Genomic DNA, 15,250 nt, shown 5'->3' with positions numbered 1-15,250 from the left:
CTAGAGAGAAAAGCAAATGAGTTCATGGGAGGAAGAATGATCTCAACAATTATTGTTCCATAAATCTAAATTCTACCTCATGTAAAATAACTGAATATAAGGATAAAAAAAGCCACAGAGAAACTGAACATCTGAAGTCAGTAAAGGAAATACATGTGACAAAGAACATATATTCACAACAAATATTGCCATAAAAACCTGAGTGCATTCAAGGCTGTAATGGATATTGTGTCTCAAGATATTTTGAAATATAGAAAATTGGTCTAGAGAGAATACTAACACACAAAAGTAAAAGCTTTTAAGATGAGTTGCAAGCTAACAGGTTTCTTCTGTGTTGCGAAGTCCAGCATACTGTAGCAGACAGCAATACAAGAATTATGCAGCAGGTGTGTTAGTGATGTGAAAGAGAAGAAACATTACAAGGAAATTCCTGATGCTCACTTACAGAGGATTGAAAACCTCAAAAATAGCAAAGGAATTGTGAAAAATGGTGCATTTAATAAAGAGACAAAATGCATGGAACAATCAAAGTCAACTAAAAAGCCCTGGGAAAAAACAAGTTAGCATAGCTGGTGAAACATCACTCAAAAGGAAGGGAGACACAAAATCTGAAGGTATAGAGATGAGTTTGCAAGGCAACACAGCTGTAAGAAACGCTACAAAAATTACATCAGATTCATTATGTCCTGAGAGGGGAGCTAGTCTGCACTGTGGTTCATCTAGAACACGGCATTTAATTCTCAGTCTAATAAGAAGTGAAAGAAATTTGAAGAGGAATGTGAGTAAAGGCTTTAAAAGGGAGAAAAAGAGATAAAGCTCTTGGAAGATGGAATGTACAGTTTGACTATAGATGTAGTGTGATTAAAGAACAAAATATGGAAGGAAATGTTTAATAAGAGTGCTTTCTGTTAAGTTGGGGCATGGCACAGCAATTATGGTTAAAGTCCTAGGGTTTAAGATTTTTATAATGTGGGCAAAGAAAACCATTGCAAGTGTACAGTGGGTAACACAACAAATAAACCCTATATAGTCTGGTGCGGAATATCAAGCTCCATGGAAGTGCTTGATAAACAAAATCAAAACTGCAGCATCACTATGTGTGTTTTGACTTCTGGCCATCTTGGGAGGTAGGGAAGCCACAAGACACTTACTTTCCCCTGGGACATCTTGCTGATTATCCTCTGGCTGCTGGGAAATCCCCATTTTTGATAAGATGAGCGTGGCACCATCTCGGACCTTTGAAAATAGAAACACAGAGATATTCTTTGAAAGAGCCATGGGCTACTGAACCTCTTTCTTCAGCCCTAAACTGAGGTTCCTGTGATTGGTTGCAGGGAATCTATGACAAATGCTAACCTTCCCAGGCTTCTTGGACAACTGGCTCTGCAATTCAGAACAGACTCCCTCCCACTGTCTAAGAGATCCCATTAACACCTCCTCTGAGATTGCTGAAATATTAGGAGCATTTTTTGAGGCTTAAGTGGTTCCTCAACATGGTGTGGGTGCCCTCTGGACAAAAATGGGGTTTATCATGAAGAATAAGACCTGTCTGTTTTCTTAAGGAAAACTAACCAACTTTTCTCTTTCCCAATCAGGATTAATTGTTGTTAGAAAGCAATAAATATCATAAAAAGGAAAGATAAGTGTGTGATAGAGTGCTCATATGAAACCTAAACAGACATACAACAGCATCAACATCTACTCTCCTGATCGGGCTTTTGAACAAACCAGACCAACTCAAAATCTATTTAGCAGCACAGCAAGGACAAAGACAATTCTCAGGGGTAGGAAGTGGTGAAGAAAAGAAAAGATGAATATGAGGCCCAGCAAAAAGCTGAATGTTCAAAATGGAATTTAGATTTGGATACTTCAATGCTGAGGAAACCAAGGTACTGGCATTTAGGTTTTTTGTTTTTATATAAAATGCTTAGGCAGAATATCTAGACCCAGCCTTTCACAGTCCAAACCTTTTACTGACTAGACCCAGATCCGTGTTTCAATTTTGATTCTTTATCATCTGGGCAACCTGTATGTACCACTGAAACTTCTCTATCAACAAATAAAGATTTTATTTATTACAAGAAAACAGGTAACAGGTGTGAACAACATTTTTGAAACACCTTACATTGTAATGCATTAGTGTGTTGATACGTTTCCATCTGCCATCTCTTTGGGATGTCAAATCCAAGTCTGAGAGGATCTGTGCAGTAGAACCTGGACGCCATTCTAAGGGGCAATTAAAGTGAGAAAAAACAGCTTTTAACCATGTGCAAAAATAACTACTCCAAGGAAGTTTTACAGACCCACTGACACATAGTGGAACATCAAAAGAAATAATGTAGCACATGCCCCAATGTGTGTGTTTTTATTGCTTAATCATTTGGCCTTTATTACACAAGTTTGCCTGAACTATTCCTAACCATGCATATGGTTTCTGATTATCTTCCATAAAAACTTAAATTCCTTCTCATGGAATTCAATAAATATATATAGTAAGATCTGCTATCGGTCCAAAACAGAGTAGGATTCCATGGAATAGAAAAGACATTTTTAGAGGATTTACTAGGATTTTCTGAAGTGCAAGAATTCCATCTTCTACTTTCAGATTAATGCAGTAATGAAAATATTGAAAAAAAAAATTAATTGGAGCTTTAATGCTGAGTCTATTAGACCTTTTAAGGAACACCATTTCCCTTTTTTTTTGTCAAGAAGAGAACAGCTATTTTGAAAGTCTTCAAGGAGGATGATTTTTCAGAGACTAAGTGGTACATCATCTCCTAAAAGTGCAGTTCCTGTAAGTTATAATTCTTTTGAATAACCATCATTAAGGCAACTAAAAATCAGTACCAGTTTCTGAAATTGCATCATTACTTCTCCATCAGTTAATTATCCATGCTGTCATTATCACATTAATTAGTACCTGAGATACTGACTCTGTCAGACATGAATTCATTTGTGCCAATAGTCATTAACAGGCTCTTGCAATACTGATGACAGTAAACCAAAACTTTAAGAGTCAAAAAAACCTAACTCATAAGAAAACATTAATTTTTAAAGCATATTTAGATTGCTGTAAAATGCTGTATTTTTGCATTCAGCTGAACATGAATTGAGCTTTTTAAAAAAAACAAAAAAACACCAAAAAACAACAAGCCAAACCATAACCAAGCAATAAAATCCTCTTATAGATATTTTTTCAGAAAACACAGAGTCACACAACAGATCTCACCTGTTCAATATAGTATCACAAGTAACTACATACCAAGAACTACACTGTCAGCTTTTGGCCACTGAGAACACGGCAGATTTCGATAGACTTGGTCTATTATCTTTTCCTTTACTTGTGATATGGTATCACAGTTGAGCACTTTCACAGGTATGGAATCATTTCCTCCCTCTTGCACATATACATTAACTGTCTGTGAAGAAAAGAATGTACAGGGTTATTAAGGCAAATCAGTGCTGAATTACCTCTGAATCTGTTTTTCTGGGTGATTTCAATGCAAACAGTATCTGAAATTCACCATGCAATGATTATTGCACAGCAACACATATTTGCAATGGAAGTACAGATTATTTGAAGGTTCTTTTGCTGTTATGCAGCGAACCAGCCATCATAAATTCCAGTTAATTTCTCCCACTATGGCAAGACAGAAAAGATACAGAGTAGATTTAGTCATGTCTAATATGCTAATACTACTGTGTCTTGGGAGTTTATTAAAGAGAAACATGCAAGAACAAAGCAGTTGGACCATTGACTCCTTACATGCTTTACATTTAACCTGATAATCCTAAACATAAAAAGGCCAAGTATTGCAGTGCTCAAATTCCATGAGTTTCCAATAATAATTTGAACTGTACTTTGTTGGCCTCCTCAAATATTATGTGCTTTTGCCTTCCTTTATGCTTTCTTCATGGCAGTGGTTTTAAAGATGAACAGACTACTTCTGTACATATGGTAATTTAACATGGCTCAACTGATGAGCAGTGAGTAGTTCAGCTCTCCAAACTTTAACTCCTGTTACCTCCTGTTCATTAAACACACACACACATACACATATATACATATAAAAGTAATTTCTATCATCTTATGTGTTTGAATACCTCATTTACTGCCTACTGTTGTCCCAATAACTCTAATAGCTGCAGGGAATACACCTAAGTAGCTTATGCTAGTTCTAGGATTTTAAATATTACTGTTTTCTGATAGTATTGACATGGTTTTCTTAATGTTAAAGAGAATTTCTTGAAAGCCTGTAATTTGCTAAATCTAGACTGATTTTTTTGAAAGAATTTTTGCTATGTAAGTGTCAGTTTCAATATAGACAAAAAACAAGTAAGAAAACCATGGCCAGAATACCTCCCCAGAGGAAAAAAAAACCAAAAAAACCAAAAAACCCAATAAAATACTATGAAAAACCTCTTTCTTTCACTAGCTGAATCAGTATTATGGCTTAGGGTCCTTGTGGATCTTTTGTCAGTCAGGTAAGTTAGGAGGCCAGGCACATGTGAAGCACTGCAGCTTTCAGACACAGTCCTGCCAAGCACAATGCCTGAATTTATCACATCAGACCTCAGAAATAAACTTGCATAGCTGGTATTTTGAGAAAGTGAAGAAAGGCTATGCCATACGGCAGTCAAATTAAACATGATTGCACTGTCCCTTGACAGAATGCTCAAACTAATCATGAGATTTCACCTTCCTTTTCCTATTAGCTTTATGGTAATTAGACATGATTTTGCTGCTGGTTCAGTATGCAGCATGTCAGTGTAACCAGTGATGCAAAACAGATTCATCTTTTAAATAAGAACAATTATAGAGCAGACAACTCCTCTATGCTGTACTTACCCACCTTGTCTCACTTTCAGGCAGAAGTGAAGGAATTAACTCATGCTTTAACCTACATTGGTGCACAAATGCTCCCCAAATGTTCAGAGTTACCACAACATCATCATCATGCTAAAGATCCCAAAAACTAATGGCAATAGTACTCCCTCCATAATCTTTTATCATATATATATATATACACATATACATACATCTCATCAACTTCCATGCATGCACATACATAAAATATTTGTTTGATGGGAAATCTGTAAGTCTGGACCAAATACTGCTTCAGCACAAAGTTATAATGTTTAATATCTAGCTAATATGCATATTGTGCCCACATCTGATTGCATTAGTGAATTTTCTGCTTCACACTGAGTCATGTAGCTTAACTGCAGGTTCTTTTTTTTTCATGAAAAGAAACAGAGCAAATAAAGAATTATTGCCATTAAGACTTACATGCTGTACAGTGCAAATAAATTTTGCTTTCCATACACAACAGAAATTATAGCCAGCATTGCCAATCAGTGTGTTTTCTCTGGGTGGCATTTATAAAGATGCACCTAAACTAATCCCCAAAATATCAGTTGAACTTAAAATTTCTTCTTGCCCAACATATTCTTCATCCAGATACTCTAGGTCACAGTCTGGTGACTTCATGAGTGCAAGTCCTACAGAACTCTTCTTCTATCAGCCCTCCCATCAGCATCCTTTCAGAATACATAAAATGGTGATTTTTTCCCCCCCAAGCAAGGACTTACTAAAGTTTTTTATTAAATTTCTTTTGTATGCTGCATATATGTCTCTGCATCTTTCTCAGTTGAAGACAACTACAAATGACTACTAATATGTCAAAAAAGAAGTTAGAAAGGGAAAAAAATAATGAATTGTTCTCTGAAGGACAGTCTGTGCATCTTTGATGTTCACTACACTGTACCCTGAAGAAAACCAGCAAGACTGTCAGAAAGAGTAGAACTAGATTTTACACTCCCTGAAGAGCTAAAGAGTGGGCTGCTTGAATTTTTCCAAAAGGACAGTGAATCTCTGTTCTGGAGTATGTTTGAAAAGTGGTGGAAATTTCTGATAATGAACAGAATTAATTTAAAGTAGAATTCATAATAGAAAAGAACTGGACCACGGCACTGGTGATCAGATACAGGGGGAGGCTGAGTTCAGAGGGGGAGTTCCCTTGCCAGGAATGTCCACTTCCTCCCACTTGAAGCAACTAACACAGGTCTCCAGAACTGGATGTAGAGGCACCGCAGGGAATTATTTCCCTGAAAATAAAATAAACAACTTTCCATGCCAGTTAGGCTGCCCACGTTCAGGAGATCTTGACTCACACAGAAAACAATGTAGAAAGAGGTTCATAAAGTGCTCTGGAGATTGCAGAGCATCTCACAGGACTGCAGAGGAGCACAATCTGGTATATTAATAAAATGATCTCTAAAATGCTGTTCAATATGCTGATTAGCAGCAATCACAAGGGAGAAAACCTGAAGTTCAGGCATAATGGCAGTGCAAGAATTCTGCAAAAATCAATTGCCAATGAATTTAGATGGGAAAAGGGTAGGAGCCAAATATCCTGACCACTTTTCAGACTGACTGAAAATTATGAAAGGGATTTATTTAAATGGATTCTGCACTGGCAGGATTTGAATTTTACTTTAGAAGATACTTTATAATTTTGTTTTCCTGCTTGGAGACTTGCTTTGGTCAAACTACTGACAATCCTGCCCATGACCAGAATTTTTATGCAGTTCACAGTAGTCTAGAAAACCGTGTACAGACTTAACACTACAGGAATTAATTTTAAAATAAAAAATTATTTTATAATCTATTAATCATGCTTTGCTTACCAGCTGTGTGTACTCCACATCATCTCCCAGTAAGCCTGTGTCATTCAGTGTATACTTTGCTTTCTTCAGCACGGCATCCACTGGGCCTTTTTCTACCTGGTGTTTGATAGCCTTGAACAATTTATAAAGAGGCTCCCCAGCATTGTCCTATGTAAAGGAAAGGGAATGAAATAAAGCAAAATCAAAAGACATACTCAGTGCAGCTTTTTAAAGTATTACTGATTAAAGAAAACTGCCACAGGCAACAGTCTTCAACTCTTACCTTGAGGTACTGATATAAACAAATAGACATCCAGTTAGACAACATTCTCTCAACAACCGTTTCAGATCTGAAAAAAAAAACCAAACCAACCCTGAATATAGTAAGGGCACTTAATGACAAGGTTTAAAAAAACTCCCACTGCTCGCTTGAAATATAATATTTTTACATGCTTAACTGCATTCAGTCTCCTAATGCAATGATTTCCCTATAGAGTCTTGAAAGCGTATACTTGCTTTAGGATAAGTGCTTTGTATTGCTCATCAGTCCTGAGTAGGTGCCTTCATCTCGCTGCTGAAAAGCACACATCCTTTATTCAAAATCTTAAATTTGGTCTACCCTGTGAGAGCTAAAAACTTAACCCAGTTGTGCAGTTACTGGGAAACAGCCTACAGATTACAAAACTACAACATAGACAGAGCAAGATCTATTGAAATTTATTGGGAATAACAGCTGGGTTAAAACACTAGAGCAAGCCCTCACTGAATGCACAATGCTGCTGATTATGTGTGCTCATTATGGAGGTGATGTGTCGAATAAATGCTAGATAATTTGGAATAAAGTCAGATTAAAAAGTAAATGAAATGTTCAGTGTGGTATTTCAAAGTAAGGCAGGTGTTTCTACACTGCAGTATTTGAATAAGCAGTCCTGGCCAGCATCCTTCTGGTGGCTTCCACAGCTGCTCCTGGTGGGCTTGTCTTGCTAATATGCTTGGGCCAAGTTATTTCTGATTTTACACATAGCCGGCATTTCACCACAGTCACATCACAAAAGAAACACATTTACAGAGACATACAGAAAATATGACAATCATTCAAACCTTCTTAGCATCAGCTTTGGGTTTTTGGCCACAACATACTGCTCCATCAGTTCTAAGAACAGTGTCCTCATGATGTCAGTGTAGTATTCTAGTTTTCCATGTAAAGCGACAGTCAGTAAAGATGCAAAATACACTTTCGCTCTAGCGGAGAACTCCCTTTGGTTTTCCAGCGTGTGAATAAACTGAAAAAGAAAAAAATGTAAAATGAAGTCAGATTACAGGTTTCTGAAGAACCTCAACACTTGTCTGCTCTAAGAAGACAAGCAATATTATTTTAATATTAAATCTCCTAAGCACTGAATCAAAAAGTTTTCAGAAGTTTGAAAGAACTTATAAGAAAATGTTGCCTAAATTTTAATTTTAGATATACAACATACTGGACCAACCTATGGAATGCTTATATACTTATCTAAAAGCTTATCTAAAAAGGATGTTTTAATTAAATGTAAAATAGTGTTCTTTGACAATTTAAAAGGAGAAAATCTACTCCCCTCTCCCCCAAATTCCCAGTCCTTTCACATCAAATTACAAAGACACTAATGTAAGTACACCTGTAAATGTGCTCTCATCTGCCATGAACTCTAATTCTACCATTAACTAGCTCAGCACTAGATTCTGATTAAAAAAAAAAAAAGAAAAAGCTAGAAGCCTAAATCTATATTTAGGTGTCTGACAATGAGCTTCAGTTTTTGAGAGTGAGCAATTATAAGTCTCTTCAGAGCAGCTGTGAGCACTCATCAGTCTTGTTGAATAGGCCACTTGAGGAGCCTCTACCTTCATTGGGGCAGAGATTCTGGTAGATGGCTGTCCACAAGTGACTCCTGTGAGGAGCCAGGATGAAATCAGCACTCTGATCACATTTCTTAAAAGGCTAAACCAAACTTGTAACACCAGGTTTTATGCCAGATTGGGAAATACCTGCTTTTTACAGCCATGGCAATGCTGACTAACCCCATATTACATGATGTGGCACAGAAATGTGAGATCCAACATGAAGCTCTGGCTGTGGTGCCACATTATCTGCAGTGGTTACTGTGAAATCAGAACCATATGAAAATCACTTAATTTTATTAATTTTTGTTCAGTTGTGCTTGCAAGCCTGCTGTCTCGCACACATACACACAGGTATGCCTAGCTAAGAGACAAGGTGCATCTACTTCAGTACTCACGTTAATGAGAAATGATTTGCTGTTGAGGAGGTTGGAGAACTGGTACAAAGCCTGCTCCACGGTCTGACGCCTGGCCTCAGGAATATCCAGCTTTCCTGTAATCATCACATCTTTCTCTCCATCTTTGGAGGGCAAGAAGAAGACTCTGTCTGTGTAAGTTTTGTAGTCTAGTACCGGAATTCCAGCTTCGTTGATATCATTTGTCTGATCCTCCATCTCTATCATTAGATCTGCAATATGCAATGCAGTTTAGTGGCTCAGTTTAAAAATTCTGCATGTTTTTTAAGCACAACAAGCTCTTTGAGTGCCTTGTTATAGTGAAAAAGCAACTCAGCAGCAAAAACTTATTTCATCTCACATTTTCTCTTGCTATTTTTAACCATCATCCTATTAACTATAACCACAGCTAATCCTATGGTGACATGAGGACAACTGCCTTTAGCACTGATGGTTGCCTTGTTGCTGCCTATCTGTAAAAGGACCTTTATGGTGCCTGTGTGAGTTCATATAGATGAATGTAGGATCATAGTACAGAACTAGAAAAAGACATTGCAATATTTTTTGTCTTGTTTTGGTTTAAGTTTTCTTTTTTCCCAATCCATATTCTATAACCTCTGAGTCTAGCTAGTAAAGAAGGTTATTTTAAAAACACAGCAATCCAGGAAAGAGAGGTTTAAAGTGTAAAGCAAGCTAATTTAATAGAAAGGAAGGGGATGGCAGAAAGGAAGAAGGTTTAATGGTTCACTGAAATGGATGGAAATATTTCTGTGGGACTCAAAAGCCTGAAGTTTTTAAAAAGGACAAAAATTAGAGAATCATCCTTTGGAGCAGCTACTCTAGCTGAAGGCTTTCCAATTACCCAATACTGCTGATTGATTGGAACACCATGTTAATTAATATAGCGACCTATTTTCTCAGGGGTTTTATTGCTCATTCATTTGCCTCTTTATTTTATAGCATTCATCAAAGATGAGGGATAAAGAATCTTCTCTGTGTGGTATTACAACTTCCTTCCTGCTGTCCCCTTCCTTGGCTATCTTTGTTCTCGTGTATTGTAGAGAGTTTGCACTTTGTGCTGTTGACATTACTGTTTCACAGTATGGAACCAGAATGTGTTTTGACTTCAGTGTTTTCATTTAACTGTAAGTCAAGGTGGATGTAGTTTAGTAACTGGATTACTCCTTGGATGTGCATTCTACTCCCCCAATGCTTGTACTTCGTGGAGCAGAGAGAAAACTTTCAACCCAACAGGTAGTAGGAATGTGTAACTCTCTCTCTTGCCCCAGCAAGAGAAAGGTACCTTCCCCTTTCAGAAATGGGTATGAAGTGCTTGGGGAGCAGTGAAGAAAGGGAATGAGAACCTTGATAGATCCTCTCACAGTTCAAAATGCAGTTTGAAATGAAGCCCATTTGGGATTGACTCAAACATTTGCTTCTAGTTTGTGTCCAGAACCTGGAAGGAGTTGGTTTTCCAGAGAAAGTGAGCTTGTACAAGTAAAGAACATCCTGTCCCAGAAATGCCAGAAAAAACAAGACTGAGGGAGGCTTCCAGGATGGCTGAAATCTTTAAGATACCCTGAGCTTCTTAAATTAATGTCAAACTCTAACCTGAAATTGCCGTTTTATTCAATCTTGCTTTTTAGCCACTGTCAATATGAAATAGTGTTTTCTCTGTGGCAATAAAGCATGTGGGTATTTTTTTTAATAGAGATTATTTCAACATGACCCAACAGAAAGTATAATTCAGATAATGAGGTGACATTTCATGGTAATCATTTAGGCCAATATTTGCAAAGTTTGCACTCAGATGCTTAATTTAAGTGTTGTGATGAGTAGTCCAACATGTAAAAATGCTGAGCCTTCACACGTCCTGCTGCCTTCCCTGGGATGATGCCTCTACATTCACACAGAACAATTAGCTAGCTCCTCTAATCAAGCTTAAGATTTTCCCATGGTGAACAGGGTAAAATGCTATTTTTTTTTCTGTGAGCATACCAAATTATCCCTTTGTATGCTGATGGCTGCAAATAAATTTTGCAGCTCTGAAAACAGTTTTTAATATGCATACATTGCACACACAGTCATTGTGCTAAATATTAAGTGCACTGTTAGTCACTATAAAACATTCTTATCTTTCTGTTAATGGCCAATCACATTAATAGTTACAAGTAACCCCAATCTCAGCTAGTGTCTACTCCCAATTTCTAACTCTGTTCTTCCTTTAGACTAAAATAATCAAGTTATTTTAATAACCTCAGCTACCTATTTTATTTTATTTACTTCTCTCACACATAGTAGCAAAATACCTGCTCTATGTCAATGCCAGTAATGAAGACTACTAAGATGTATAGATTATTTCTTCCCAGAAGACAGTTTTAGTGAGCTAGCACCATTCCTCCAGCACGTCTTGATTGCTGAAGAGGACTCACAGCAGTGAAAATATCTGTAATACCTGTGAACTCCTTCTTGCACCGGTCTCTCACACTCTCTTCCAGGCCTTCAAGTTGTGATTTAATTTTTTCATACTCTCGTTCTGCTTGTTGGCTCTTGCGTCTTTATGGAACAGAGGTAAGATTTAAAAAAAATTACAAAATGCAAAAGTAAATAATTTGCAACAGCTCTGAGAGGGAAGCCCAAGGACTGGAAGAAATTTTCATGGCTTTGATTTTTTAAAATACAGCAGAAAGAGAGTGGAGGAGAAAAACAGCAACAGTGGCCAAAATCTTCATTCCATGTAAAGCAACTTGGCTCTATCATGGACTGGTTGCTTCAAAGCAGACTTGGGCCAGTAATTTAAAATCCAGTAAGAAGTAGCTACAAATGCTTTCAATCATATATCAAGTATAGGAACTCAGTTTGAGCAAGGATTGCTTGCAACATGTCCTGTACTGGCTCTAAGCCACTCAGGACAGTGTCTGGGATCAAACTCAGAAGGTGTGATGGAGGTTCTCAAGAACTGTATAGCACATAGTTCAGCTGTATTGATATGTACCATAAGAGTGAAATCCAACCCTTCCTGAGAGACAGTATGAGGCTCTCATTACTAACCTTAAAATTGGACTAAGTAGGTTTTAAGTAGTTTAAGAGATACAGACATATATTCTGGCCCTTTATGAAGCATGAATTCCAACATTAATGATCAAGTTTGTGCATAGGTAATTAGTTGGAAAAATGAAAATGACCCCTTAGTCAAATCCAACCAGCTCAAACCTACAGTGCTGACTGAAGCAGCATAAATGTTCTTGGGTATTTATGCAGAATAAGTTATCCATAAGTTATCTCCTCCACAAGTGCCACTTTAGCTGCCATTTCAAAAGGGTATGCGTGCCACTCAGTCTGCAGTTGTTTACTTGGGAAGCGTGGGACCAATTGTGTTTATATATAAAGGAGGGACTGGGCTGACTGACACCAAGGAATTTGGCATGCGTGAGAGGAATAAATTGGTGCTCATACATATTTCCAGCTGTAACTCCTTTTCTAAACTCTGCAGCTCATAAAAAAGATGAAGATAGTTTCTGTAGACTGAGATGAAAACAATCAGATAGTACCTTGAAAGCTTTAGGAGAACAAAAGCACCTAATTAGAAGAACTTACCTGTAGCAGATGATAGAAATGCCGATGATTACTATCATAGGAATAAGTACCAGTGGCAAAATTAGATTCAGTGGGATATCAGTCACACGGTTATCATATTCCACCCTTCCAAGGATCCATTCCCGGAGTCCAAATTTTACCTAATTAGATAAAAACAGACATTTGTCTCAACAAGTGCAAATGTAAGGTCGTCCACTTCTCAGTTGTGCTCTAAATTCTTAGTAATTTTCACAAGTGAATTTCTAGCTCAAATGTCGAAACAAAGGAAATATTTCTGAATATTTCAAACTGACTTTGGGTCACTAGCACTTTATTCCATGAAGTAATTTAATTTTGCTCAGCTGAGGAAGAAAAATCCCCAGTCTGTCTGGCTAGAGTTCTACATTTCGATATAATGAAGGTATTTGGCAGCCTTGAGACTGCTCTTTACGTGTGACATCTTTTATGCAGCAGGCAGAAGCTGGAGGAAGAAAGAACTGCAAAGAGTTTCTTCACAGTACTACAACAACTTTGGAGAACAAATTACTTCAGTCAAGAGGCATTGTAACAGTGTTATTGATACGTGAAACTAAATTCTACAGAAAACGTAACGTACAATGAATTCGGGAAGGTTATTGATGGTATCTCTCTTCTGCCGTTTCTTTGGTTGGGGTTGTACTTCTGGTGGCTCACAATATAAGTCCGTTTCAGTTAGAGTTTTTATATTGCAAGGCTCATCTCCCACAAAAGCCTGGGCCTCATCTATCGTCATGGCTTTGTTCAGGTTACTGCCCTAGACAGAAAATAAAAGGCTGAGTTATCGTCACAAAGTCTTGGGGGACAAGAAATCCTGAATTGCAACCTTCCATTTGGATCACTTTCAGCAGCAGATATGATTTGCACTGCAGCCTACAGAACAGCAGAGTGATTGGGAATTATGTGATTCCCCTCCCTTCCTTCCTGGTGTGAGATGAGATGTCCCTTCCAGTTCCTGGGAGATCTACTGGGGAGGGCATTTCCAAATGCAAACGCCAGACTCAGCAGGAGGGGGGCACCCTCAGCAAACCCAAAGTACAGCTAAAAAAGATAGGAACTATTTCTGAGAAAGGGTGTGGGGAGGAAAGAGGAGCTGTCAATGTTCATCATCCAGCGGAGGTAAGGAACTCTACCAAGAATTTGGGGTATGGCACAAAACATCTGTTAAGGCTTTGAGAAAGGAACATAAAATTCCATACATGCTTCAAGGACAAAATGAGCAAGCACCAACTTTTGACAAGTTTACCTTTGCATTAATAAGTTTGTTGACTTGTTTTTTGATGCCATCTGTGAAGTTTTCAAAAGTTGGGTCTGCAACATAGGCAAAGGAGTGGCTCTCATTTTTTACAACCAACTTATAATGATCCATTAGAATAACAGTGGTAATGTTATAGTTTTCTGGGTCTTCCAGTATTGGTGGGGAAGAAAAAACCACTGTCGTTTCATTAAGCCTTGTAACATCCTTTCCATAAAACTGTAAGAAAGAAGACAAGAAGAAGAATATGTACATTTTAGAGTCTGATTCCTTTCTGTGCATAACTGTAGAAATAAAACCACTGAATTTATATCCTCTCCATACAGCAGAAATAACACAGTATGAAGTATTTTTGAAAAAAGAAGATGAAATAAATTTGTTGATGGCAATAAATCATTGATTCACTATATTCCAGCAGTTGCTTGCAGAAGAAGCTTGGGCTACAGGTCAGTTTCCATTGCTTCCAATTTTTAGGGCTCTTTACCACTGGGCTGATACTGTCAAGTTCCTCTCAGTTTAGGAAGTTAATATGTCACCCTTAATCCTGATCATCTTCTGTACCTTTGAGTAGCTTGGGTCGATTCTTTTCTGCTTACACCATATAACACCTCACTGAATTTCAATACAATCATTAAGTGAAATTTTGGAATAAAATTCCACAGTTGTCACTTAACTACTTAAGGCAGCAACTCAGTTCATCTGTCCTCCATGTCCAATTCAACAAATGTTTTTAATCTGACACTTTCAGTCATTCAGTAACATCAACCACAGGCAACAACACTAATAGGAATCCTCAATATTTATTCTATACCACTTCTGTTTCTCATTTCATGACTCAATGCAACTAGAGAGCTTCTCCCCAACATTTCTGATATTGTCATATAAGTGAAAGCAAACCAAAAGATTAGAAAAGCTGAATAGTTTGCAAAGTCTTAAAAAGAATGTATGCTATAGGTAATGCTGACTTAAGCTAGCGAGTATACATAAGAGGAGGTGTAAGAAATGTTGATAAACACTGTCAACAATGCTAATAGACTTTTAGATTGTCCTGGGAGTCAAGATTATCAAGATAATTACCTTTTGAAGTTTATGGCCTAAAAATGTAATTTTCCTCTTAAAAATCTTTAGGGATAGGGTTCTAATGCATCCCAATCCAGCTGAATTTGGCATACTCTAAAAGTTAAGTCATGCATATAATACAAAACATGCACATTACAAACTTTTTATGGATCACAAGACAGACTTACACTGAAGAGCCAGCCTTAGCAAAGTCTTATAATGTTCTTACTGGAAGATCACTTTTAGGTCTAAATCAATTAAATTGTAATCTTCACTAGCAGAAGGGGAAATTGATGCTATTGGTAATGTCAGTTCCTCTTAACAGGAGATGCAAGAAGGGTTTTTTTAACGCTATTTTTCACAACATTTTGTGATCTGTTGCAGGTGG

The 15,250-nt window shown here is 37.4% G+C and overlaps 1 protein-coding gene across 1 annotated transcript in view; it reads right to left on the bottom strand.

Annotated features, from left to right (window-relative positions):
- PLXNB2 (plexin B2) overlaps positions 1-15,250 on the bottom strand; it is a 241,864-nt gene that overhangs the window by 15,625 nt on the left and 210,989 nt on the right. The window contains exons 21-31 of the mRNA XM_041471550.1: positions 13,795-14,022; positions 13,129-13,305; positions 12,534-12,673; positions 11,392-11,492; positions 8,940-9,169; positions 7,771-7,952; positions 6,953-7,019; positions 6,691-6,837; positions 3,263-3,419; positions 2,126-2,226; positions 1,152-1,236 (exon numbers count right to left, since the gene is read on the bottom strand). Coding sequence (XP_041327484.1) covers positions 1,152-1,236; positions 2,126-2,226; positions 3,263-3,419; positions 6,691-6,837; positions 6,953-7,019; positions 7,771-7,952; positions 8,940-9,169; positions 11,392-11,492; positions 12,534-12,673; positions 13,129-13,305; positions 13,795-14,022 — 1,615 coding nt within the window. The remainder of the gene's footprint in view (positions 1-1,151; positions 1,237-2,125; positions 2,227-3,262; positions 3,420-6,690; positions 6,838-6,952; positions 7,020-7,770; positions 7,953-8,939; positions 9,170-11,391; positions 11,493-12,533; positions 12,674-13,128; positions 13,306-13,794; positions 14,023-15,250) is intronic.

Source organism: Pyrgilauda ruficollis, unplaced genomic scaffold (assembly GCF_017590135.1).
Source record: "Pyrgilauda ruficollis isolate IOZ18807 unplaced genomic scaffold, ASM1759013v1 scaffold27, whole genome shotgun sequence".
Classification (NCBI taxonomy): domain Eukaryota; kingdom Metazoa; phylum Chordata; class Aves; order Passeriformes; family Passeridae; genus Pyrgilauda; species Pyrgilauda ruficollis.
Note: the sequence above shows the minus strand (reverse complement) of the source record. Positions and strands in the feature narration are given on the sequence as shown.